This window comes from Notolabrus celidotus, chromosome 22, assembly GCF_009762535.1.
Source record: "Notolabrus celidotus isolate fNotCel1 chromosome 22, fNotCel1.pri, whole genome shotgun sequence".
NCBI lineage: Eukaryota > Metazoa > Chordata > Actinopteri > Labriformes > Labridae > Notolabrus > Notolabrus celidotus.
The window spans coordinates 1,709,962-1,736,382 of NC_048293.1; the positions used below are offsets into that span (position 1 = coordinate 1,709,962).

General features: G+C 42.7%; 1 protein-coding gene across 1 annotated transcript; it reads right to left on the minus strand.

Annotated features, from left to right (window-relative positions):
• Positions 1-207: 207 nt before the first annotated feature.
• On the minus strand, positions 208-24,817 carry LOC117806440 (nesprin-2-like). Its single transcript, XM_034675387.1, has 19 exons — positions 23,576-24,817; positions 20,909-21,133; positions 19,382-19,537; positions 18,182-18,423; positions 15,995-18,062; positions 15,569-15,903; positions 15,323-15,467; positions 14,993-15,193; positions 14,630-14,889; positions 12,905-13,064; positions 8,436-8,591; positions 6,579-6,719; positions 4,311-4,487; positions 3,834-3,971; positions 3,527-3,712; positions 3,290-3,403; positions 3,000-3,152; positions 2,801-2,905; positions 208-396 (listed from the first exon to the last, which is right to left on the minus strand). The coding sequence occupies exons 1-19, from the start codon at positions 24,815-24,817 to the stop codon at positions 208-210; spliced, it is 6,393 nt and encodes a 2,130-aa protein (XP_034531278.1).
• Positions 24,818-26,421: the final 1,604 nt, after the last annotated feature.

A 26,421-nucleotide genomic window follows, 5' to 3' on the forward strand; every position in this document is an offset into this window, starting at 1 on the left:
CAAAAAATGTTTTACAGTGGCCCTGATCCTCATCAGTACAACTGTGCGTACAATCCTTACAGTTTGACACTAGAGAAACATAAGTCACCTTTATAAGTCATGAGTATTTAGGTGATAAATAAAGGTCTCATTATTCATGTTATTTTAATCTAAATCAGGTAACAGGTACAGACAAACATGGTCTGTTAGCACACCATTAAATATTTTTCACATGTAAGGACAGTTCACACTGACGGTGTATGTTCCTTGCTTCCTTACCTTGGTGCTTTCAGGGGTCCAGGACCTCCTCTGCTCAGGTGAAGTGTGCTCTACAGTCAGGAGAGCGGCTCCAGATCTCCTCAGTACATCTTGTTCAACGTGAGCAATTCTGATTTGGCCTTGCTCCCCGCCCTCCTTCTGAGACAGAATACAGATTTATGTTTCATTAAACTGATAAATACACATATTTCTGTAAACAATAACTAGGAAAATAACACAATCATGGAAGTACAAAATCACAAATCTTTTTAGTAATGGACTTTATAAGTGATGATGTAATTCTAGACGACTGTGAGAACAAAAACTTTTAAATTGACATTTTATTTCAAATTTTTCACATTTTGGATTACAAATATAATCTACACTACCGTTCAAAAGTTTGGGGTCACTCAGACAGTTTCGTGTTTTCCATGAAAACTCACACTTTTATTTATTAAATGAGTTACAAAATGAATAGAAAATATAGTCAAGACATTGAGAATGTTAGAAATAATGATTTTTAGTATAAATAATAATTTTGTCCTTCAAACTTTGCTTTCATCAAAGAATGCTCCCTTTGCAGCAATTACAGCATTGCAGACCTTTGGCATTCTAGCTGTTAATTTGTTGAGGGAATCTAAAGAAATTTCACCCCACGCTTCCTGAAGCCCCTCCCACAAGTTGGATTGGCTTGATGGACACTTCTTGCGTACCATACGGTCAAGCTGCTCCCACAACAGCTCAATGGGGTTGAGATCTGGTGACTGCGCTGTCCACTCCACTACAGACAGAATACCAGCTGCCTGCTTCTTCCCTAAATAGTTCTTGCATAATCTGGAAGTGTGCTTTGGGTCATTGTCCTGTTGTAGGAGGAAATTGTCTCCAATCAAGCGCTGTCCACAGGGTATGGCATGGCGTTGCAAAATTGAGTGATAGCCTTCCTTATTCAAAATCCCTTTTATCTTTTACAAATCTCCCACTTTACCTGCACCAAAGCAGCCCCAGACCATCACATTACCTCCACCATGCTTAACAGATGGCGTCAGGCACTCTTCCAGCATCTTTTCACTTGTTCTGCATCTCACTAATCTTCTTCTGTGTGATCCAAACACCTCAAACTTTGATTCATCTGTCCATAACACTTTTTTTCCAATCTTCCTCTGTCCAATGTCTGTGTTCTTTTGCACATATTAATCTTTTCCTTTTATTGGCCAGTCTCAGATATGGCTTTTTCTTTGCCACTCTGCCTAGAAGGCCAGCATCCCGGAGTCTCCTCTTCACTGTAGACATTGACACTGGCGTTTTGCGGGTACCATTTAATGAAGCTGCCAGTTCAGGACCTGTGAGGCGTCTATTTCTCAAACTAGAGACTCTACTGTACGTGTCTTCTTGTACTGTTGTGCACCGGGGCCTCCCACTTCTCTTTCTACTCTGGTTAGAGCCTGTTTGTGCTGTTCTCTGAAGGGAGTAGTACACACCGTTGTAGGAAATGTTCAGTTTCTTGGAAATTTCTCACATGGAATATCCTTCATTTCGAAGAAGAATAGACTGTGGAGTTTCATATGAAAGTTCTCTTTTTCTGGCCATTCTGAGAGTATAATCAAACCCACAAATGTGATGCTCCAGATACTCAACTAGCTCAAAGAAAGGCCAGTTTTACAGCTTCTCTAACCAGCAAAACCATATTTCAGCTGTGCTAACGTAACTGCACAAGGGTTTTCAAGATGTTTCTAATCATCCATTAGCTTTCTAACGCGATTAGCAAACACAATGTACCATTAGAACACTGGAGTGATGGTTGCTGGAAATGAGCCTCTATACACCTATGTAGATATTCCATTAAAAACCAGACGTTTGCAGCTAGAATAGTCATTTACCACATTAACAATGTATAGAGTGTATTTCTGATTCATTTAATGTTATCTTCATTGAAAAAAACAGTGCTGTTCTTTCAAAAATAAGGACATTTCTAAGTGACCCCAAACTTTTGAACGGTAGTGTATATTGTTGAAGTTGTCCTTATATTAGTGGGATCTGTGAGTTTTTTGCTATTTTAATTATTGCAAAGAAGAAAACAATTCAAAACAGCTTGTCAAAAAGCTTCCCTGTTCTGTGTTTAAAGCTCCTGTGAGGATGTTTCAGGTATTGTTGATTTTGGCGCCCCCTGTGGACAAAGTGACACCTCTTCATTGCTCCAGTCCTGTACATGTGTAAGCTGTTTTTCTCTGACAAATCATCTCAACCTTCTTTATTATAAATGTCTAACATAACTCATAATGTGTTATGTTGCAGCAGTAATCTCCTCGTCTGACACCTACCCTGTGGCGGAGTAAAAGTATCCAAAATAACTACTTAGAAATGCACACCCTTCCCTCTCATGGTCTTGTTTGCTTTTGTAGGTCATATAGAGGCATCAGTATTAAATTCAGTCTGTTTCATCACCAGCTAAAAACTCCTCACAGGAGCTTTAATATTTTGATTTAAACAGTGCAAAGTTACAAAAGATAGAAATTTGAAATGCAATCATAAAAGTTGCACATTTTGGACAGTAAAAGAGATTTACCTCCTCCTTTGATGAAGATTGTAGGAGTCTAAACTGAGAGCTCAGTGTTGGAGCTTTGGCTTGGTCGGGAGTTGGAGGCTGCTGGATGAACAGAGCAGGGACTTTCTATGAAAAACAAACACAGCAGAAGGTTCAGTGAAGGCCTCTTCTAGTTAACTACCTGACTGCACGACTTGATTAATGGATGTGTCTGGCAAACCTTCTCCAGCTCAAGCAGCAAAGTCTGGAGCTGGTCCACAACGGTGAAGACGATCAGAGTGTCTTCAGCCTTCTCTGGTAGACAAAGTCCTGGTTTGCACTTTTGGATTTCAGCGATGGTTCTCCTCATCGACTGGATCCTCTTCTCAACAGCCTGTGCAGGGTGGGACAGACTCTTACATATCTGACTGACTTCAGAGTTGGCAAACACTTTTTAAGTTTATTTTTGTAAATATCAAATAAAGACTGCTGATGAAAAACAAGCTTCTCTTCATCTTTCCTTCATCTCACCTTGAGGCTCTCTTCTTTGGGGCTGGGGAAGGACTCTGGAGACGTTAACAAAGTCTTAATCTCAGCCACGTTGTTCTCCATTTTCCTGACTTCACTCTCAATTGCTTCCACCTCCTAGACATGAAAAACAATCAAGAAATATAATGTTTTAATAGAAGCCAAAGTACACAAGCAGAGAGCTGAGAAACAGCTATCCAGGTAAAGAGGTGTGATATACTGCAGAGGTCTGAGACTCACAGCAGCAGCGTGCTCCAGCTGAGACAGAGGAGCAGTGAAGCTGTCTTGAACACTGTCCACTTCGTGATCCGCTTCCACCAGCTGCTCCTGAAGAGTTGTTACATCACAAACCTGCGACATTTCATTCAGGACGGAGCTGAAGTCCTGCAGGGTGATTCGGATCTGTGCCGAGTCATTCAACACCGTCTGCAAAAAAACACAGACAGGAAACTTCTTTAAACTACATCTACCTCCATTTACTTAACTACAAGAGCACATGTTACTGAAGAGCTACATGAAGAGGGGGAAAACAGTAAAGAGCACCGACCTGAAGAGCCTGAACATGGCTGCTCAGATCTTTAGCCGTGGTGTAGGTGCAGGGGGCAGCGAGCCAAGTCTGAGCCTCAGACATCCAGCTTTTAGAGCTCTTGATCATCTCCTGATGCTCCTGCTGCCAAATGTGGAACTGAGCAGAACCACAAACAACACTTTGTTCAAAACCTTAATCAGCGAAAACAGATATTCTCTTATTTGATTTTTTTAAGCGAAGGCTTCAAGTCCTCAGGGTTGTACAGATTTTGAGATGTTCCCCAGAAAATAGCAACAACAACTAAAGTTTGATTTAAATACACAGTTCTGAGAAAAGAAAGAAGGAAACATTTAATTACACATCATTTGTTTGACACCAAACAAATGAGACAAAAGCTCATAACTTTAACACAGTAATCATAGACAAGGGACTTAAAGAATACAGTTAAACAGTAGCACATTCAGAAGGGTAAAAGAAGTCTTCAGTGTCTCTGACCTTGCTGAGGAGCGTGGTCCTCTGCTCCGCCTGTTTAGCGATCTGAGAGTGGAGCTGCTGGACCTCCACCAGCCTCTCTGTGAGGCTCAGCGCCTCCTCTGGCTTCTCCAGGTCCTGCATGTCCACCTCCAGTGCCGCCACGCAGGAGTGCCACACGTCCAGCTCGTCCCACGCACGCTGAGCAAACACACACAAGCAAATGTAAGAATTAATTTGATGCATTATTGTTTATTTTATGATGAGTTCAACCAAAACACAAGAAATAAATGTACCTGTTTTTTACCCGTTTATTAAATCCAGTACTCATGGCAGTATTTATGAATAACAACCTTTGAGTTTAAGCCTTTTTTGACAGAATCAGGTGAATTAATAGTAAAACCAGGGTTGCTTTGTTGATAGCCATATTTCCTATTTTTCATGAGGGGGCTCCAATTACACCTGTACTCAGTTTTATGACAACATAGCTTCACAAAGATTTAGAACCAAAACAAACCAAGAGCTTTACACAAAATCCAGTGCTAAAAAAAAACAGATGCTAAGCAGCTGTGAGAACGGTTTAATTTGTAGCGACAGACTTCCAAAGACTCTAATGGCAGCATTAGGGCCTATGTCCACTACCAGCATCTTTGTGCTGACTGAGAGCGCTTCTCATGGGCACTTGTTGTTGCTGTGAATGTTGAAAGTTCCCATTATGTCTGTTTCAATTTGCTCTGTATGCTAAATATTTCCTTTTAATCAAATACATTTTCTAAGAAAAAATTAAAACCAATGGAAAATCAATTCATGGCTTCAACAGCAGCTCTGGAAATTGTACCCACAAGAAAAGAAAAAAAAGCCCAATTCTAGGTGGGGAAAAGTGACATTCACAAGCAAATGAATGTACAAGGATTGAACTATTTTCAACTGAGAGTGCTGAGAGGAGTGAGGCCACAAACAACATGTATGGAAAATGCCAGTGCACATAAATGCTGTTAGTGGACACAGGCCCTGAAGTTTGGACCTGTTCCAACAGCAGTTGAGCTCTGTGTTTATGTATAGATAGATAGATAGATGGATAGATAGATAGACAGACAGACAGACAGACAGACAGACAGACAGACAGACAGACAGACATATAGATAGATAGATAGATAGATAGATAGATAGATAGATAGATAGATAGATAGATAGATAGATAGATAGATAGATAGATAGATAGATAGATAGATAGATAGATAGATAGATAGATAGATAGATAGATAGATCAGACACCCTTTTATCTTAAAGAGCTCATAGTGCCCTATTACCCCTCTAGAACTCTACGCTCACAACATGCAGGCTTGCTAGTTGTACCTAAAATCTCTAAAAGTAGTATGGGAGGTAGAACCTTCAGTTATCAGGTCCCTCTCCTTTGGAATCATCTACCAGTCAGGGTCCGGGAGGCAGACACCCTCTCCACTTTTAAGAGTAGACTTCAAACTTTCCTTTTTGATAAAGCTTATAGTTAGAGCTGGATCAGGCTTGGACCAGCTTTTGTCATGCTGCTATAGGCCTAGACTGCCGGGGGAACTGGCACACTGACACACTGGGATCCTAGCTCACCCCCTTCCCCCCAACCCCCTCATCACTTACTTTAACTCTGCCTGTCCCATTAAAGTTACTAACCATAGACCTTTCTGGAGTCCCTGAGCTCCCTTGTCTCGTAGATTCCTCTGAGCTGCCGTGGACGTCCTCCTGCTGTGGACGATCTGGACTCCAGCTGATACAGACGTGCTGGACTCCAGCGGCAACAGCTTCTACGACTCGTCTCATCACTATCACCTCTCTCTCTTACTCCCCTCTATCTGTCTTTCCAGACCCAACTCAGTCGAGGCATGATGGCTGTCTAACATGAGTCTGGTTCTGCTCGAGGTTTCTGCCTGTTGAAAGGAAGTTTGTCCTCACCACTGTAACTAGCTAAATACTGTGATGTGCAATGCTCATGGTGGATTAAGGTGGGGTCAGACTGAGTCTTATCCTGTCTTGGTGTTGGGTCTCTGTTCATAATTTAACATAGAGTGGTCTAGACCTGCTCTGTTTGTAAAAGCGTCTTGAGATAACGTTTGTTGTGATTTGGCGCTATACAAATAAAGATTGATTGATTGACAGACAGACAGACAGACAGACAGACAGACAGACAGACAGACAGACAGACAGATAGATAGATAGATAGATAGATAGATAGATAGATAGATGGATAGATAGATAGATAGTTTTCTCAGCCACATGACTTCTATGTCACTACTTTACCTTCTGGGTGACCTTTGCTTGAACCACAGTGGGGCTTCTCTGTTCCAGCCTTTTCTGAACCGACCTCAGACCAGCCTGGATCTCAGACAGTTTGGCCCCTAGCTTGTGGACGGGACCACTTCTCTCCACCGCCTCTCCAACCTGATGGATGAAACAAGTACAGACACAGAGAATTACAATAACAACTGTAAGGATGATTATCCGACTTAGTTAAATGCATCCATCTTCCCAGTTCTGCTCTGGACATTGTTTATACCTAGGCTACAAGTCTGTGCACATTTTCACTGCATCATTGGTTTTGGAAATATTTGTAAATTTACTCATTTAGTTGTGTATATCTTATTTTTACTTTTACTTTTTAATAATTAATATTTTATAGGCTCTTGTTTGCTTTATACTCTTTTGCACTGTCTACTTTGCTGCTGTAACACTTACATTTCCCCGTTGTGGGACAAATAAAGGATATCTTATCTTATCTTATCTTAGGTATTTTCTTTGACAGACTAATCCTATCGGTATTGTTTGTTTTCTTCTTCTTTGAACCATAATAGGTTTGGCGGGGCCTTAGTGTTTGGCTCGGCCCTACTCGTTGGGGGCCCATCGGGGCTGGGTGGGTGGCTGGTGTCCCTGTCACCCTCCGCCCCCCTGCTGCCCCCACCAGTGGCCTGGTCCGCGGCTGCCCTCGGGGCCGGGTTTCCCGGGGTTCCCTCGCGGTCCTCTTGGGGGGGTGGGGGGGTGCGCAGCTGGGGGGGTGTTACTACGGCAGCCATTGGGGTGTCCCTCCATGCCCCCGCGGCCTGGTCCATCAGTCGCAGGGCATGGGTGGGGGGCGTGGCTTGGGGGAGTGGTCGGGCCGTCTGGGGGGGGCAGGTGGGATTGGCCCTGCCGCCTCCGCCCTCCCCCCGCTCCGGCGCGCCGGTTGGTGGGCTCTGGTCCTGGTCCTGCCCGTCTGCCTGGCTGTCTGCTCCTGGTGCCGGGCCCCCTCGGCCCTGGTGGCTCCTTTGGCTCCATCTTGGGGGGCTGTGGGGGTGGTGTTGTGGGGGTGTCCCTTGGGGTGGCTGCGGGATCTCTCCCCCCTCGCCCCCCTTTCCTCCTACTGGGTGACCTGGCGGTCGCCCTGGGTGCTCCGGCGGTACCTGCTTGCTTCCGGTCTGGGTCCTTGGCTTGTCCCCTGGCCTGGGTCTCCCGCGGCGGGTTGGGTCCTTCGGTCTGACTGCTCTCGCGGCCCGGGTGCTGAGCCGTACCGCTCGGCTGGTCTGACCCAGGTGGTTTCATCTGCACCAGTGGTGGTCTTGTTACACAAATAGAACACAGCACGGCGGCAACCCTCTGCGACCCAAGCTTCAGTAATGATTGTGGACACTAAGGGTTGCTTAATCATTAGTATCACCACACGGATTTTCTTTTTGGCATCATGGTGAGATGGTCCCTCTCCATCTAAGTGTGTTAGGTCTCTCTCTCCTTCTCTCTCCCTGTCCCTTTGTATATCCTTATGTAATCTTTCTTTCACTTTCTCTTATTTTTTTTATTTTTTTTGGCCCACCTAGGTGTTCACGCCCTCTTTTACAGAACATGATATTAGCTGTCAATAAAAGATAGGCCAGAGTTCTGAGAGGGATGGTGATGGTCTCATGCACACAGTCACAAGCACAGAAGAAAAAGGTTTTCTTTCTTTTCTTTTGCTGCAAGAATAAATTGCATGAATATTTGACAGTTTGTGACAAACATGACACAAACCAGAAATATATATGCAGACAAGAGGAAGAAAAAGAAAAAAAGAGAAAACATAAAAAAAAAAAAGAAAAAAAGAAAAAAAAAAAGAAAAAAAAAAAGAACCATAATAAACAACTCGTGTACCTTCACTTCTACTTTCTGAAGGGATTTTGTGACCTCCTTCAGCTGGCCGTCTATGTCGACCGGGACCAGGGTGTACATGTCCGAGTATTTCATCCTCAGGCTCTCCATGATGCGCTGGAGCAAAGCCTTCTGGGACCACAGCTGGCTGTGAACCTCCTGAAAGCAGAGAAGAAGAAGAGTTGTGTGAACGAAGAGGACACAGAGTAAGAAATGAGAAAGGAAACGTTGTGTTCTCTGCGATACAAACAATAACAATGTCTACTTTTTTTTTCTTTTTTCATGACATTTCATAGCAGAGCGCAGAGAGCTGGGACGTTTCCTCAGAAGTGAGAAATGCTCTCTTAGGGAAAAACACTTGTAAGCATATTTTCAAAAGCTGTGACCGACACCACACTTTACTAAAAGTGTCAACAACAGCAGAATTTCTTTAAGAAGAGTATAACTATGTCTGTTTGTGTAATCGCAACAACCAAACAGTGTTAATGTTGTAGAATCACAGCCGTCCCTCTTATCTACATCTCTGAACACAGCCTGAGAGACCTCAGTGCTTTGTGCAGCAGCTAGCTCTCTCTCTCTCTCTCTCTCTCTCTGTTCTGTGCTGCTTTGGTCAAACATCGCCTACCTCTCTAAAGTTCTCCAACTCTGCAAAAAGTTAAAGCAAACTCTTTCAGCTATGATAACATCCTTCTTTCCAAAAGCAGACTACAGCTACCGAGAAAATCTGTAAACATAGAAGAGATAACTCAGAAGAGACTACCTGTGTCTGAATACGTCCGATGCTCTGCTGAAAAGGGAGGTGCATCTTGTTATCACTACGGGAAGCTGAGCTTGTTTGTGTGCATGCATGTTTGTGTGTGTGCGTGCATGCATGTTTGTCTGTGTGTGTGCATGCATGTTTGTGTGTGTGTGTGTGTGTGTGTGTGTGTGTGTGTGTGTGTGTGTGTGTGTGTGTGATACAAAGAAGGAGGAGAGAATAAGGGGAGGACAGTTTCTTTGCAGCACCGAGCGGGGCAAGTGTTTGTCTGCATTCTTTTGTGTCTTTCCTCCTCAGGAACAATTTGCATTTGTAGGCATTTCTAGAAATTGAGAATGTTTGAGGGCAAAAAAAGAAATTCAAGTAGTCTGAACATTTTTGTTAAAGTGAGAACACTTAGATATTTTAAAAAGCAGAGTTCAGATTAGGATATTTGCAATTTAAAAACAAACTGAGAACATTTGGGGTTTGGGGATATGTTTGGGAAGTCTGTGTATAAGGGGAGTTTTTTTAATAATTTAACATATTTATAGAAAAGAGAGGAAATACTTTGACAATCTATGGAAAATGTGAGAACAATAACAGAAAGTAATGAAACTTACTTTCTGTTATTGGTGTGTAGTAAAGGGCATTTTAGAAACAAAGGACATTGTAGGAGAGTTAAGATGTTTAGGAATCTTGAGGATATTTTTGCAAAGCAAGGACATTTAAAATAAGGCCTTTTTGTAGTGTCTACAATTCAGTATGGACTTTTCAGGAGAGTACAGACATATTAATGAGGAAATCTTCCTTTTTTAAGTGAAGGCATCCTAGGAGAGTCAGGACATCTTCTGAGGAAATTTAGAGAAGTGATGACATCATTTGAAAAAAAAGAAGGGGAGGGGGGGATTTCATAAAAGCATGGGCGTGAGGACATTTTAGGAAACTGAAGACAATTAAGGAGACATTTGGGAATGTGAGTAATGTGAGGTCATGTTAGGAAATTTAAAACATTTGGGGAAAGAAAAAACAGAACGGGTTTCAGTTTAATCAGGGTGTATGAGGATAGTGAGGACATTTTTGGAACTTGAAGACATTTGAAAAACTGAAGGCATTAAATCGTTTTTTAAAAAAAGAAAAACTGAAGACATTAAATAGTTAAAAAAAATAAAAACTGAAGACATTAAATAGTTTAAAAAAAGAAAAACTGTAGACATTAAATAGTTTTTAAAAAATGAAAGAAACTAAAGATATTAAATAGTTTAAAAAAAAGGAAAAAGTGAAGACATTAAATAGTTAAAAAGGAAAAACTGAAGACATTAAATAGTTTTTTAAAAAATAAAAACTGAAGACATTAAATAGTTTTTAAAAAAAGAAAAACTGAAGAAATTAAATAGTTAAAAAGGAAAAACTAAAGACATAAAATAGTTTTTTAAAAAATAAAAACTGAAGCTATTAAATAGTTTAAAAAAAATAAAAACTGAAGACATTAAATAGTTTAAAAAAATAAAAACTGAAGACATTAAATAGTTTTTAGAAAATGAAAAAAACTAAAGGTATTAAATAGTTTAAAAAAATAAAAACTGAAAACATTAAATAGTTAAAAAGGAAAAACTAAAGACATTAAATTGTTTAAAAAAAATAAAAACTGAAGCCATTAAATAGGTTAAAAAAAGAAAAACTGAAGACATTAAATAGTTTTTAAAAAATGAAAAAAACTAAAGATATTAAATAGTTTTTTAAAAAAGAAAAACTGAAGATATTACATAGTTTTTTAAAAAAAAGGAAAAACTGAAAACATTAAATAGTTTTTAAAAAAAGAAAAACTGAAGACATTAAATAGTTAAAAAGGAAAAAATAGGGGTGCTGGTGGCCTAGCGGTCTAAGCGCCCCACATATAGAGGCTATAGTCCTCGTCGCAGGGGTTGCCAGTTCGATTCCCGGCTGGTCGACCATTTCCTGCATGTCTTCCCCCCTCTCTGCTCCCCACATTTCCTGTCTCTCTTCACTATCCTATCAAATAAAGGCAAAAAGCCCCAAAAAATATAACTTTAAAAAAAAAAAGGAAAAAATAAAGACATTAAATAGTTTTAACAAAAATAAAAACTGAAGCTATTAAATAGTTTAAAAAAAGAAAAACTAAAGACATTAAATAGTTTTTAAAAAAAGAAAAACTGAAGATATTAAATAGTTTTTAAAAAAGAAAAACTGAAACTTTTAAATAGTTTAAAAAAAATGAAAAACTGAAGACATTAAATAGTAAAAAAAAATGAAAAACTGGAGACATTAAATAGTTTAAAAAAAGGAAAACTGAAGATATTAAATAGTTAAAAAAGGAAAAACTAAAGACATTAAATAGTTTTCTAAAAAATAAAAACTGAAGACATTAAAACAAATTTAAAAAATGAAAAACTGAAGATATTAAATAGTTTAAATAAATGAAAAACTGAAGATATTAAATAGTTTAAATAAATTAAAAACTGAAGATATTAAATAGTTTAAATAAATTAAAAACTGAAGACATTAAATTGTTAAAAAAAGAAAAACTGCAGACATTAATTAGCTTTAAAAAAGAAAAAGAAAAACTGAAGCCATTTGGGGAAAGAGAAGGCATACACATGAAGTGAGGCCATAATAGGAATGTGGGACACATTAGGAAAGTTTGGACATATAACAGAAAAGTTGGGACATTATTCATCTATGAAAAAGTCAAAAACTTTGAACATTAAGAAAGCGACTCTAAATTAGATATACAAGAAAAATCCAAATATACATTTTTATGGAGGAGAACATTTAGTCAGATTTGTACTTGAAGAGAGAGCTTCTTCAGGGTTAGGACCCTCTCAGGGTTAGGACACTGTCTCAGAGTTACTGTTATAATAAGGTTTACATTGAGTTTAGGGCCTCGAGGACTGATTGTGTCACCAAGTGTCCTCACCAGTGCGGCTGTACATACATGTGTGCGTCCATGCACTGACTTGGCTCCAGAGGCCACCTGGAGGATCCACTTACCACACAGAACAAAAGGTGTCTGCTACAAGAGGAGGGGTGAGGGAGGTAGAGTGATGGGGGGAGGTTTGGGGGTAATGGAGGGGTTTGTTCAAGTCTTTCATCGACACAGACCCTCTGCAAGGGGGAGGTAAGAGTGTGTGTGTGTGTGAAGCAAAAGAGCCAGAGTGGATGAGGAGATGCTGGCCTCTGCTCAGGTTTCAGGACAAAGAGCAGAGTGATTCTGTGGGTCGGTGGGTTCATACCCCATACACCCAAAAGCCTGCAGGACTCACGCCAACCAGACGGTTAGATTCAGACGTTACATATTTAGTGAACACCTGCTCCAGATAATCAACAATCTGATTCTCTCTACAGTCATTCATTACTTTAAAACCCTTCAGATGCCATGAACCATGTGGGCTAAAAGTTGTCATACAAAATTAATAATCCCTTACAGTTTATATTTTTTGGTGTTGGTTGAAACATCTATCTACATGTTTGTGCTGTGTACTGTTGTTAAAAATAGCAGCTACACACAGGGTTGGTTACTGAGGGCACAAATGCATCATTGTGTCTTCCCTTCAGAGCGGTGCCCTCTCATTAGAGACTCATTATTTACACTCTGCTAGCTGGAGGGAGAGACACTCTGTAACTGTAACTCTGAGCTCTCTGTGATGTGTTGTTTGAAGAGCGATCTAGGGACACCAGATAAAGGGATGATACAAATGTTCTTTGGGATTCTGACCTGTAGCTCCTGTGTGCTGCCGCTCCGCTCCATCTCTGTTAGAACCCTATCTGCAGCCTCCAGCCAGACCTTGATGCCCTGAAGCTCGTCCCGGACCTTTTCTCTCCCTTCCAGCTCCACCCGGGTCGTTTCCAAACCCTGCCTGCTCGTCTGCTTCACACTGTGTAAACACAAAGACATAGATCCAACATTTAAAACAATATTATAATAACTTCAAAACCTCTAAACCTGGAGTTCATAAAGAGAGAGTTCACATTACAGTACTCGCCGTATTGGGAAAAAAGTGGTGTGCTAGAAAGTATATCACTGAAGTCCTATCTTATCCTATTGTATCGTATTGTATTGTATTGTATCGTATTGTATCGTATCGTATTGTATCGTATTGTATTGTATCGTATTGTATTGTATTGTATCGTATTGTATCGTATTGTATTGTATCGTATTGTATTGTATCGTATTGTATCGTATTGTATTGTATCGTATTGTATTGTATCGTATTGTATTGTATCGTATTGTATTGTATCGTATTGTATCGTATTGTATTGTATCGTATTGTATCGTATCGTATTGTATTGTATTGTATTGTATCGTATCGTATTGTATTGTATTGTATCGTATTGTATTGTATCGTATTGTATCGTATTGTATTGTATTGTATTGAATCGTATTGTATCGTATTGTATCGTATTGTATTGTATTGTATTGAATCGTATTGTATCGTATTGTATCGTATCGTATCGTATCGTATCGTATTGTATCGTATTGTATTGAATCGTATTGTATCGTATTGTATCGTATCGTATTTTATTGTATCGTATTGTATTGTATTGAATCGTATGGTATCGTATTGTATCGTATTGTATCGTATCGTATTTTATTGTATCGTATTGTATTGTATCGTATTGTATTGAATCGTATTGTATCGTATTGTATCGTATCGTATTTTATTGTATCGTATTGTATTGTATTGAATCGTATTGTATCGTATTGTATCGTATTGTATCGTATCGTATCGTATCGTATTGTATTGTATCGTATTGTATCGTATTGTATTGAATAGTATTGTATCATATTGTATTGTATCGTATTGTATCGTATTGTATTGAATCGTATTGTATCATATTGTATTGAATCGTATTGTATCATATTGTATTGAATCGTATTGTATCATATTGTATTGTATCGTATTGTATCGTATTGTATCATATTGTATTGTATCATATTGTATTGTATCATATTGTATTGTATCGTATTGTATTGTATCGTATTGTATCATATTGTATTGTATCGTATTGTATTGTATCATATTGTATCGTATTGTATTGTATCATATTGTATTGTATTGTATTGTATTGTATCATATTGTATCGTATCGTATTGTATCATATTGTATCGTATTGTATTGTATCATATTGTATTGTATTGTATTGTATTGTATTGTATTGTATCGTATTGTATTGTATTGTATCGTATTGTATCATATTGTATTGGATTGTATTGTATCGTATTGTATCGTATCGTATTGTATTGTATTGTAGTGTAACGTATCGTACCGTATCTTAGTATGGATTCCTGATTGATGTTTGTTTTATTGTTTCTTTCTTTATAAGTACAACTGTGGAGGGAACTCAATGGGTGCAACACTCAGTCCAACAAAACTTCTCTGTAGTGACAATGGAGTGCATTGTGTCGTATTGCATCCTGTTGTATCATATTGTATCATACCTGGCGTATCTTCCCTGCATCGCCTGCAGTTGCTGACAGATGGGAATGGACGGGGCCTGCTCGAGATGCGCGGGTACACCAAGCAGCCTGGCTGTGCGGAGCTCCAGTGCAGACAGGGCTCGATGTTCACAGTCCAGCCTGTCTTGGTACTGCTCCCAAATCTGCAGCAAGTCCTGCAGCTCCTCAGTAGTGCCTTTAATGCGGGAGCTGTCAGGAAGCTCCGCCTCCACCTGGTTTAGGACAGCAGAGGCCTTCTCCACCTGTGATGAAGGAGCACATGGAATATTTTTTATAATAAGTGATAATAATAATAGTAATACAAGAAAATGTGAGCTTGTCTGAAAACAAAGTGGTTTAACTTACACTGTTGGTGACATCACTCCATTCAGTGACCCTCTGTTTACTGTGGACTGTCAGCCACAGTGTGCAGCGACGCAGTCTCGCTAACCGTTTCCACTGAGCAGTCACAGCAGACTCCCTGCCTCCACAACAGCTCTGCTCTGGGCACCACTCCTTCTGCTCCTCTAGATGCTTCTGCAGGGACTCCACCTCCTCAGAGAGAGCCTGGCAAACAAATCCCAAAAAGAATTTCATGTGAGAAAACAACAAAAGTGATCATCTGGGTCTGAAATATTCCAGAGCTAAAGGATGCAGCTCTCTGTAGCAGAAACCCTTGGATCCTCTCATACGTACTTTAAGCTTGGCTTGCTGGTCGGTGCAGTCAGCGAGACAGGTGACTTTTTGACAGATGGATTGTGAGAGGATGTTCTCCGCACTATTCAAACTCTTCATGATGTCATCTTGACTCTTGGTGTATTTTCTGTAATTCTCAGCACACCTGAAACACACATTCTCACCTGTTAATCTCCAATAAGTAGAAAACATTGCTCAGATTTATGCAAAAGAAAAACACGGCTTTCATTTCATCTTGTCGTTCACCTGCTCAGGAGGTCCAGCTGTACGTTGCCCTTCGCCTGCAGAGTGGACATCCTCACCAGCAGCTGGCTCAGAATGTTCTCCTGGAGCTGCTCCACTTTCTGGGGGCACAGGTGAGGATGCAGAACAGTCTGGGTCTGGAGATTCTCCACGTGGGTCTGGAACTGCTGCTGCAGTGAGGCCAGGGCCTGCTGCGCGTCCTCCACCCTCTCAGAGCAGAGGCCAGCGGAGCCGTGCGGAGGCAGCAGAGACCCCTCGATGTCCTTCAGGAATCTGGCCGCCTGTCTCACAGCACTTGTGTAGTTCCTCAAAGACTCTCTGGCTTTGGAGACGTTCACCTGATAAATAAAGCATGACACCACTTCTTAACAACCTACATTGATCACATTAGGGCGATAATATTCATAAACTGGATGTTTTTAAACTTACCATTTGTTTGTCACACTCACTGAGGACCGCTCTCTTCACGAGCATCAGATCTTGGGATTCCTTCGCTTGTTTGTTTCCCTTCTTCTCCTCCAGAACCTCCAGAACCCTCATCCTCGACTCCACTGTCTTTTTCAGGGACATGATTCTCCTGTATTCACCGTCAATGACCGTATCATTTGGCTCCAGCCTGGGGAGATTTTGGAGCTCCTGCTGGGTCTTCTGGAGGAACGCCCTGGTGGCTTTCCTCTCAGTGTCCAGGTCCAGCTCCTTCAGCAGGTTCCACTCGATGATGCTGAGGTTGTTGTAGAGCGCCATCTCCAGGGTGTCGTTGCCGTCCTCGTTTTGCTTCAGCCTCTGTCGCTCTGCGTTGAGCTGTGAGGGGTACAGGTCAGCGGAGATCATCTGGAGTTTGGAATAAGCCTCCTTGGACAAATACCTCATCAGAGGGAACTGGAGCAGAAGGGTCTGACAGACTTTGTACTGCTCCACCTTATCTCTGTTGTCGCCTTTGGTGAGGTGGACCTGCTCCTGAACGCTCTCCTTGAGGTCTTCCATGCACTGCCTCGTGTTCAGGTATGCCTCGTGATCTTTGGCTTTCGTTTCCACGGTGGACATTTTGTTGTGGAGATCAGAAATGACGGAGTACAGCTCTTTTGACTTTTCCTTGGGGAGCCATTGTTGCAAAAGGTCAACCTGAGACTTGTGCTCCAAAATCATCTGCTTACAAGGCTCCAGAGCTTGCAGGGACTCTCTTGTGATGGGGAACCTGTGTTTGTTTAGATCCATTATCATCTGTCTGAGGCTTTTCTCAACAGCTACCAGGTTTTCCTTGCTGGACTCTACAGTCTGGGTGAGTTCGTCCAGTTCCTGCTTGTTGGCCTTCTCGTAGCTGCTGATGCCTCCGATGTCCTCCTGCAGGTTGGTGAGCTTCTCAAAGAGCTGACAGTTTTCTGTGATGCTGAGTTCCGAAGCGATGTCTTTACTCTTCATCAGAAGAGCCTCGCAGACCGCAGACTGCTTCTCTGACTCAGTGAGCGTATCTTGGATCTGACGAACTCTGCGATCAAACTCAGCAGGACTCCTGAGCTCGCTGTCCACACTCCTGGAAACCTCTCTATGCAGATGAGCCACAACCCAGGAATCCAGATCAGCCACCTGCTCCGACAGCTTCTCCCTGGTCTGAAGTCCTGACTCGGTCTCCCTCACAGCTTTGGCTAGCTTGTCGGTAGTGGACTTTGAGATTTCTTCCAGGGATTCCAGAGACTTGCGCACCATCGGCACCTCCTCAGCCTGGTCCAGCTGTGGAAGCAGCTCCGTCACCTCCTCCACCAGTGACTCCAGTTGGCACTGTTTGGCCAGGACCTCAGACTGCAGCTTCTTCAGGTCTCTGAGCTGCTGGTGCACCTCCTCGGGCAGGAGAGCCACCCTCTTCCTCCTGCCTTCGATGTCAGTCTCCGTCTGCTTCGCCCAGGCCAGTCCATCCCTCATCACCACGATGATTTTCTCCATGATGGGGTTGCTGCTGTTCTGGCTTTGGGAGGACACCACCTCCTCTGTGTGGCTCAGCTGGTCTTTGACCTTCTGGAGCTCCTGCTGGATCTTTTCTGTTTCTGTCTTCCAGTGTGAGCTGAGGAGCACCGCCTCTAACTGCTGCTGCAAATGAAGGTACTTCTGCTGGGCAGCTTTGACCCCGGCGTTTGCCACCATTAGCTGCTGTGCCTTCTTGCAATCCCATGGAGTACCTGAAGGACATTTGGCTGCAAGGTCTTTACCGATTGTCTCCAGATGATTCTGCAGATTTGATATCTCTGACTGAAGGCTGCTTGTCTCTTGAGAATGTACATTTGTGTGATACAATGACCTCTCCACATCTCTCTCCAGACCCCTCCACTTCTCTTGTAGGCTCTTGTGCTCAGTCTGTGCAGTTGCTTGCTCAGAGCGGCTAAGGCGTGGGCACAACTTGGTATGGGTCAACAGCAGCTGCCCGAGGACCGGTCTGTTCTCCTCCATACTCCTCTGTAAGGAGCACAGTCGCTCTGCCTCTTTGGAGCTGCTCTCCTCTGGAGACCTGAAAGAAGAAAAAATCATGTGCTTCATTCACACTGACGATACGACTGTTCTCAGCATCACACAAGAGTTATTATTTGTCAACTCCACTTCAACAGGAAACCATGGATGACAACTCACGTTCTAACACCGTCCACTTCTGATACCAGTGTCTCCAGCGCGGTCTCTGCTGCTTTGGTCTGCATGCAGTAATCAGTCACGTCCCGCAGCTGGGCCTCCTTACTTTCGATGGCAGCCGCTGCATCCTGAGCAATAGTATTCCACTGATCCTCCACCTGCTCCAGAGCATCCTTGTTCTCAGCGTCAGCTCCTTTCAGCTGAGAGAGCAAAGAGACCTGTTCCTCGGCGGAGTCTCGACACCTCTGTACTCAGAAGGAAAAAGGAAACGCAGAAGCAATCGTTTAAAGCCAGTAGTTTCAAGTGATTTACTAACATAAAATCTGGTATACAAGTTGCACTGGTATATGAGACATGAGACCACAACCTGCAGCGTCTGTGCAGCTGTGTAGCTCTTTCTACTACCAGCTCTTTTCCCCATGTGTGGTTTGCAATCCTGCTAGCTACTGGTACCGTAGTTGAGCTCATCCTATAGTTAACTTTAGACCATTTTGCTGAGATTTGTGACCCCAGCCTGGTCCGTGCACTATGTATGTTAGCATGCTATGCAAGGTGATGTGGCTGCTTCCAATACACAATGAATGGGGGTGTATTCAAACCATTTTGCTGAGATTTGTGACCCCAGCCTGGTCTGTGCACTATGTATGTTAGCATGCTATGCAAGGTGATGTGGCTGCTTCCAATACACAATGAATGGGGGTGTATTCAAACCATTTTGCTGTGATTTGTGACCCCAGCCTGGTCCGTGCACTATGTATGTTAGCATGCTATGCAAGGTGATGTGGCTGCTTCCAATACACAATGAATGGGGGTGTATTCAAGCCAGGTCAGGCCTCTTGCAGTGGGTGATTAGTGGCAGTTTTGAGGATGCAAGTTGATTGCATGCCATAGGGAGTGTAGCATTAATGGTTGCATCAGTGTATGGGAATTTATGGTACTTGACTAACACAAGTAATGAGGTGGTTTTAGCTCAGTTGCACAATCACATTGTTCTGCCAATATGTCGTTCACACAACATTTGAACAGGCCGCTACAGATATTGGAAGATTTAAAACATGTCCAGTTCTGGAGGCACTTTGGCACTAATTATGTTTTCCCAATCTGCTGCCCAACTCCACCTGTATCAGCAAATCCAGCTGCCACAATGAATTATTTTCATTACTCCTCCAGTGAGTCATGCACCCCTGTAACTCTGTTTCACACCTGAGCCTCCTCCAGCTGCTGGGCCATGGCCGTTGGGTTGAGCTCAGCTGGTTGGTTCTTGCAGCTTAAGACTTTGGACACCAGCCTGCTGAGACGACCATCCAGGTCACTGGTGGGTGTGATCAGACCCTCTGGAGCATCCTCCTGTGGTTTACCCTAAGGACACACAGAAGCGTAAGACATTACAAACACATTTTTGAAGTGTTTAATTACAGCTGAAGCTCAAAATGGGGTTAAAGCTGGGGTTGGTAGTCTTGGAAAACCAGCATGAATTTGAATGTAGCATTTCCTCATGACTCCGTCTAACCCCTCCCCTCCTCCCTCGGAGCTCCTCCAAAACGACGCCCCCCCGCTCACATGCATGAGCGCCGCTGATTCTCGACCATATGATCATGACTGATTCAAAACCAGTCCTCACCAAAACATTATCATAGTGAAAGTTAAAAACACAAACAAACATGGCTGCTGTTAGCACTCACAACTATCATGCTAGCATTATCCAGTTGTACTGGTGACACAATATCAGGAGAAAAGTTATAACACATATATAATACTGTAACAACTCTACTGTTTGTTAAACCTGTTCAGTGTAGATGTTCTTAATTCCTACAGTGTTGACGGTCAGTGAAGGCATCAGGAGAGGTGTAGAGTGTGCGAGTGGGAGAGAGGAGAGACAAGAGGAGAAGTTCTTCATTCATTCAAACATTGATTGTTGTTTTGTTGGTTGGCGTGATCACGGCCGACAGTGACCGGTTATTAAAGATCAACGTTTTCACAAATCGGCTCGTCATCACTACAGCGTCCGGACGGACGCTAGAATAAATCTATATTTTCTGTAGGACTTACTGAACGTCATTAATTATTCTGCTTGTTGGTGAGAGCTTTTTAGACTCTGATCCGGACTACAGTCCTGAGCAAAGCACCTCATCAGGTCAGAGGGGACAGGCCCGAGGACGAGCGAGAGGGGCAGTAAATAGAGTCAGGGGAAGTAGAGGCAGGAGACGGGGACTCGGAGGAGTGCACGCCGGGGAAATGTACGCGCAGGAGGAGGGCAGAACGGCAGGACGGGATTTGATTGGTTTAAAATTTGGGGACCCAGAAAACGGTGATTGGTTAGTGTTTTCCCAGGTTTACTCCGGCTGTAGATAGCAGCTTTTTTTCACTCTTTTTTAGGAACACATCATGTAATGATTACCATCAGGACATAAAGATCATTTTAACCAGTATAACAAAAAGTGGATCTAAATCTGATTACCAACCCCAGCTTTAATGGGAAGTACAATAGCTAAAAAGTTACTATTTTTTAGCCTGTTTGATCAATTTAGAGCCTTTATGAACAAATAAGAAACATTTTCTTCCATATCATAGGCTTGTTAAAGTGCAAAGTTAGTACCTTTATTTCTTTGGGTAAGAAATTTCTGGTTTGTATATTTCAATATTAAGTAAAGAGGAACAGAAAGAGCTGCAAAGGAATGCAACAAAAGAATACAGCCAATGCTTCTCACAGCACTATTTGCATTTTGATACCTCCATGACAGGACTGCTGGGTCCTGTTCCTGTGCGCAGCTGTATTTCTTTGAAGATGTTTCCCATGGCCGATCCTTCTGGCTCCTCCAGAACAAGTTTCTCAGTCTCAACAGTACTTGCCTCGGCCTGACTTTTCTTTGCCTGGGGGGACAATCCTTCCACCAGGGTGAGCTCACCCCAGGTTGGAGCAGTTGGTGACACCTTGTCAGTCTTGTACACCTGCCCCTATTGTGAACACAAAACAACTGTTATACTCCAAGATCCAGTGTGACGTACAGCTGTACTGTGTAGTGTTTCATTTGAATCTCTTTTTGTGAAACCTGTCTATCCTTTTTGAAGTATAAGTTTCCTCTAGTTGACGTGTACTGAACTGTATTCCCTTTAACTTTCACGAGATGATATTACTACCCTGAGGCAGTGAAACCTTTAACAGAGCAGGTGTTAATGTCTCAGGCTCGTATTCTTAAAGTGCATGTAATGTTAATAAAATGCAGCAGCTACTGCCATTTGCATAGCCCTAAATGTAAGAACCTTCAAATCTGGATAATTGCAACCTTTCACAGAGGTATCAAATATACCTTGATTAGTTGGGGAATGTTTTGAAGCAAGTACAAACAAGTGTGAGACTGTAAATAATACAGAATGTACTCACGAGGTTTCCCTGGAGCAAGAGAACTTTATTTATCCTCTTTTTCACATGTTATTGTTTTCTCTCTCCCTCTGGCTTTTCAACCTCACTTTTAAAAACGTAATATTATCCTCTGATCATTTTACATTCTTGATATCAACTTTTTCTTTTTAAAGATTATTATGAGGGCTTTTTGTTTTATTTTGATAGGATAGACATAAAAGAGAGGGGGGGATTGACATTCTGGGACCAGGGATCGATCATGGACTGTCTCAAGTATAGACGTAGTATCCGTGACGTCACCCATCGCTGTTTTGAGGCCAATCGTCGGTGGCAGCCATATTGCTGCTGTCGAGCGATTGTGACGTAAAGAGGCGGGCTTTGAGCCTCCTGGCCAACAGCTGCAGTGTTCCCGCCTGTCAATCAAGTCAGCTGTGCCTCTCATTGGAAGACTCGTGATCTCAATATCTTTGAAATTTAGGGGTGACCCCAAATAGTCGAATATTCAACGATTCGTTCTAACAAGCCTTAGTCGACTGCCAATCTCATAGTCGAATATTTGCATATGAAACGTGGATCATTCCATTCAAACCATGGGGGTGCTCAATGTCTAATTTTACATTATTTTCCAGTTTCCCTTAAAAATAGTGTCTCATATATCCTGTTTTTATATAAATATAGACTTATTTAATGTAATTCTGAGAACAGCTCTTGAAGTGTTAAATCTCCTTAAAGTGGTAATTAAATCTCCCCTGGTAATTAAAGGTGGACTCTCCCATTTAGCGGGGACCTGTGGAGCAGACGTACCTCAGCTGGTCTTTAAATTTTTCTACGTTCATGGCAGCTCAAAATGTCAGGAAATAAAACTTCAGTTGATCCTAAAAACTAGTGATGAAGATGAGGAGCAGCTTCATGAAGAGGGCTGTGAGATCAAGGATTACCGGACCACACAAAAACTGTACGGGGCCAAAAGAACGAGGAGGGATACCCAAAGCTGTCTGAAGCCTCAAAAACAATCCACAGCATCCCATCCACCTCCACATCATCAGAGAGGATATTCTCAAAGACAGGATTTACAGTCAACAAAGCAAGGAGCGCACTTCTGCCCGTACACACGATGGTTTTCCTCACGTACAGTTTGAAAAGACTCAAGCAGACAAAGACGTGATGAAAGACTGTTTTAAAAGGTTCTGTTAAGAGATTTAAAAACCCTTTAGCTGGTTCAGGTTTGATTTTGAACATTATACAAATGTTTAGTCTTAAGTTGGACAAACTACCCTCTGCAGTGCTGCTCTCCTCTGTGTGAACACTGTTTAAATATCTCCTGATTCCTTTCTCTATAGTGGAGCGTTGTTCCATGTTTAACGGATGGTGGTCTTATTTGAGTTTTCTCTCCTTCATCACCTCGTTGTTTTTGCAATATAGATTTAAAAACTCTTAAGTTTTATACTTATAATATTCTGTTGTCCCTTTTACTTTAAGCTATGAGTCTCTTAATTGTAAAGGGTTATGTGTAATATTGTCATGCGGTCACCATCATGCAGACTTTGGGTCAATAAGGAAAAACAACAAACATTCCACTATTCATCCACTATGGGCAAAATCTGATGAATCAGATTCAACTAAGCAATTCCTTAGTCGGGCTCCCCCTATTGAAATTACTGCATTATGAAAACATTCACCCCCCGTTCAGTGTGAGCCGATCAAGATATGAGCTATCCAGACTACACTGGTCTTTTGCACCAGGCTGTAAACATGTTTATTTCTGCTGCAAAGATCGTCTTCTTTGACATAGTGTGTATGTGGTTTCTGGTACTTCTGGAGCCAGCCTCAAGTGGATCCTCAATGAACTGCAGTTTTTAGCACTTCCGCATTGGACTCATATTTTTAGACCGGAGGTTGCCACTTAGGATCCATCCTACGACCAGTGCGACGAAGACTGCAGCCTCTGTACCTACTCTACCAACTGAGCTAAACCAGCGCCCTGTCTTGACAGTAACCTACTAAAAACACAGGAGTTATTATTTCATAAGTCTCACCTGTGGGGAATCCAGAATCTGAAGCGTCACTTCACTAGTGGTGGTGGTCGTTGACATTGCCTTTTGAGTTTCTACTGGGACCATCCTCTCGCCCTCCTCTCCCTGGACTGTTTTCTTCTCTGCATTCGTTGAGAACCTCTCCCTCTGGGTTCTAGGGACCACACTGGAATCAGGGAGGGATTCAGTGAAGGTTTCTTGCACTTCCACTGTGGTCACCTTGACTGTAGACTTGTCCGGCTGAAGTTTGGTGGTTGGCACATCCTTGCCTTCTCCTGCAGACTCTGGTTCAATCTTTTGTTCCTTTTCCACTGTGACAGTTCTAGATTCACGCACAACTGGGGGAATTTCTCCTGTTTTGACTGACTTTTCATCAAGGCTTCTTGGTGCATCTAGCACGTCACGTGAGGACCCTTGTTGTTTTTCAAGGACACCACCATCCTTCATCTCTTTCAGGCTTTCCTGTGTGGTTTTGACAAGTCTTTGTTGAGTCACAGCAAGGCTTGGTTTCAAGCTTGAAGCAGGTACTTCAGCCACTCCCTGAATTTTCTTCATACTGTCTGACTTTTCTTGAATGGTAGTCATCACTTTAGCAGGCTGGTCTTGGGACCCAATTTCAGCCATGGCCATTTTCATTGCAGTCTTATCTGGCTGAATCACAGCTGAAGCCAGGTCTTTGTTTCCTAGCACTCTATCACCCTGGATTGTTTGATCTACTTTAATCCCTACACCTTTTGGTGCAACAAGAGACTGGCTTTCATTCTCCTTTTTAGTGGCCTGTGTAGCCCCTTTGGGAGTTTTCTCCATCCTAAGAGACTTTTCATCCAGGCTCTGGGGTGCACCATGAACATCTTTTGTTGACACCTCAGCATGCATACCTTTCACATCACGATCCTTGGTCATTTTGGGTCCTTTCTGTGTGGTTTCCCCCAGCTCTGGCTTCACCAGTGTCTCACTTAGTGTCGCAGTGTCTGAACCTCTCTCTGCAGGTTTCATCTCTGCCTCACCTGGCAGCACAGCTCTGAGAGCAACAGAGCCGAGCTGAGAGAGCACACTCTGAGTCATGTACTCCTTTTCAGTGCCTGGTTTTAGCACATCTACTCTTGTTCTCACTGTCTCCTCAGTTTTAATGCCAGGAGCAGTCTTATCTTTGTTTCCTGGTACCAATTCGGTCTGGAAACTTGTTTGAACAACATCCTTTGTTACGCTGACAGATGCTTTCCCTTCCTCGTCTGGACCACTCATTATATCAAGCTGTAGGACGCTTACGTCAGGCCCCATGTGGATTTTTTCCTTTCTGATCAGTTTACCATTTGAATCGAAGGATTTAGGCTCATCAGCAACATCAAGTGTTGAAACTTTTGGACGCACTCCTTGGGCCCCTTGTTCCTTTGTAGGTCCCCTCTGTGTGGTTTTTATGAGCTCTATCTTGGTTTCAGTTTGACTTGGTTTTACTGCGCCTTGCTCATATAAGCCTAGTTCAATGAATTCTGGCTCTGTCTCCTGCGATTGCAATGATTCTGAAGCAAGAGGAGTTGGTAGAGCAGAGTCCTTTAGCGCCACACTGCCTGGACGTTCAGCGCTGCTTCCTTGCATCTTTGTCTTAGCAATCTGAAGAGCAGCTTTCTCCGGTGTAACATCAGCTTTCTTCTGCATCATGTCAGCTTTTTCTGGACTAACACCATCTTTCTCTGCCGTACGATCTGTTTTCTTAGGTGTGACATCAGCTTCCTTAGGCCTAACACCTTTCTCTGGTGTAAGATCTGCTTTCTCTGGCATAACATCAGCTTTCTTTGGCGTAACATCAGTGGTCTTTGGTGTAACACCAGCTTTCAGAGAAATAACCTCAGCTTCCTTAGGCCTAACAGCTTTCTCTGGCACATCAGCAGCTCCCTTAGATGTAACATCAGCTCCCTTGGGTGTTACAACAGCTCCCTTAGGCGTAACAGCTCCCTTAGGCTTAACTTCAGCTCCCCTAGGTGCAACATCAGCTCCCTTGGGTGTAACATCAGCTCCATTAGGTGCAACAGCTCCCTTGGGTGTTACATCAGCTCCCTTGGGTGCAGCATCAGCTCCCTTGGGTTTCAAATCAGCTCCCTTAGGCTTAACTTCAGCTCCCCTAGGTACAACATCAGCTCCCTTGGGTGTTACATCAGCTCCCTTGGGTGCAGCATCAGCTCCCTTGGGTTTCAAATCAGCTCCCTTAGGCTTAACTTCAGCTCCCCTAGGTGCAACATCAGCTCCCTTAGGTGCAACATCAGCTTTCTTAGGTGTAACATCAGCTCCCTTAGGTGCAACTTCAGCTCCATTAGGAGCAACATCAGCTCCTTTGGGTGTAACATCAGCTCCCTTAGGTGCAACATCAGCTCTCTTAGGTGCAGCATCAGATGCCTTGGGTGCAACATCAGCTTTCTTAGGTGTGACATCAGCTCCCTTGGGTGCAGCATCAGATGCCTTGGGTGCAACATCAGCTCCCTTGGGTGTAACATCAGCTCCCTTAGGTGCAACATCAGCTTTCTTAGGTGCAACATCAGCTCCCTTAGGTGCAGCATCAGATGCCTTGGGTGCAACATCAGCTTCCTTGGGTGTAACATCAGCTCCCTTAGGTGCAACATCAGCTTTCTTAGGTGTAACATCAGCTCCCTTAGGTGCAACATCAGCTCTCTTAGGTGCAGCATCAGATGCCTTGGGTGCAACATCAGCTCCCTTGAGTGTAACATCAGCTCCCTTGGGTGCAACATCAGCTCTCTTAGGTGCAGCATCAGATGCCTTGGGTGTAACATCAGCTCCCTTAGGTGCAACATCAGCTTTCTTAGGTGCAACATCAGCTCCCTTAGGTGGAACATCAG

Bases quoted from the DNA above. Each gene is read 5' to 3' on its own strand.
- LOC117806440 (XM_034675387.1), bottom strand. From the start codon at position 24,817: ATGAGTGGTCCAGACGAGGAAGGGAAAGCATCTGTCAGCGTAACAAAG. The intron at 15,904-15,994 runs GTAAGTTTAAAA...TTTATTTATCAG, and splicing joins GTGAGTGTGACAAACAAATG to GTGAACGTCTCCAAAGCCAG. The intron at 3,972-4,310 runs GTCAGAGACACT...GGTTCTGCTCAG, and splicing joins GGACCACGCTCCTCAGCAAG to TTCCACATTTGGCAGCAGGA.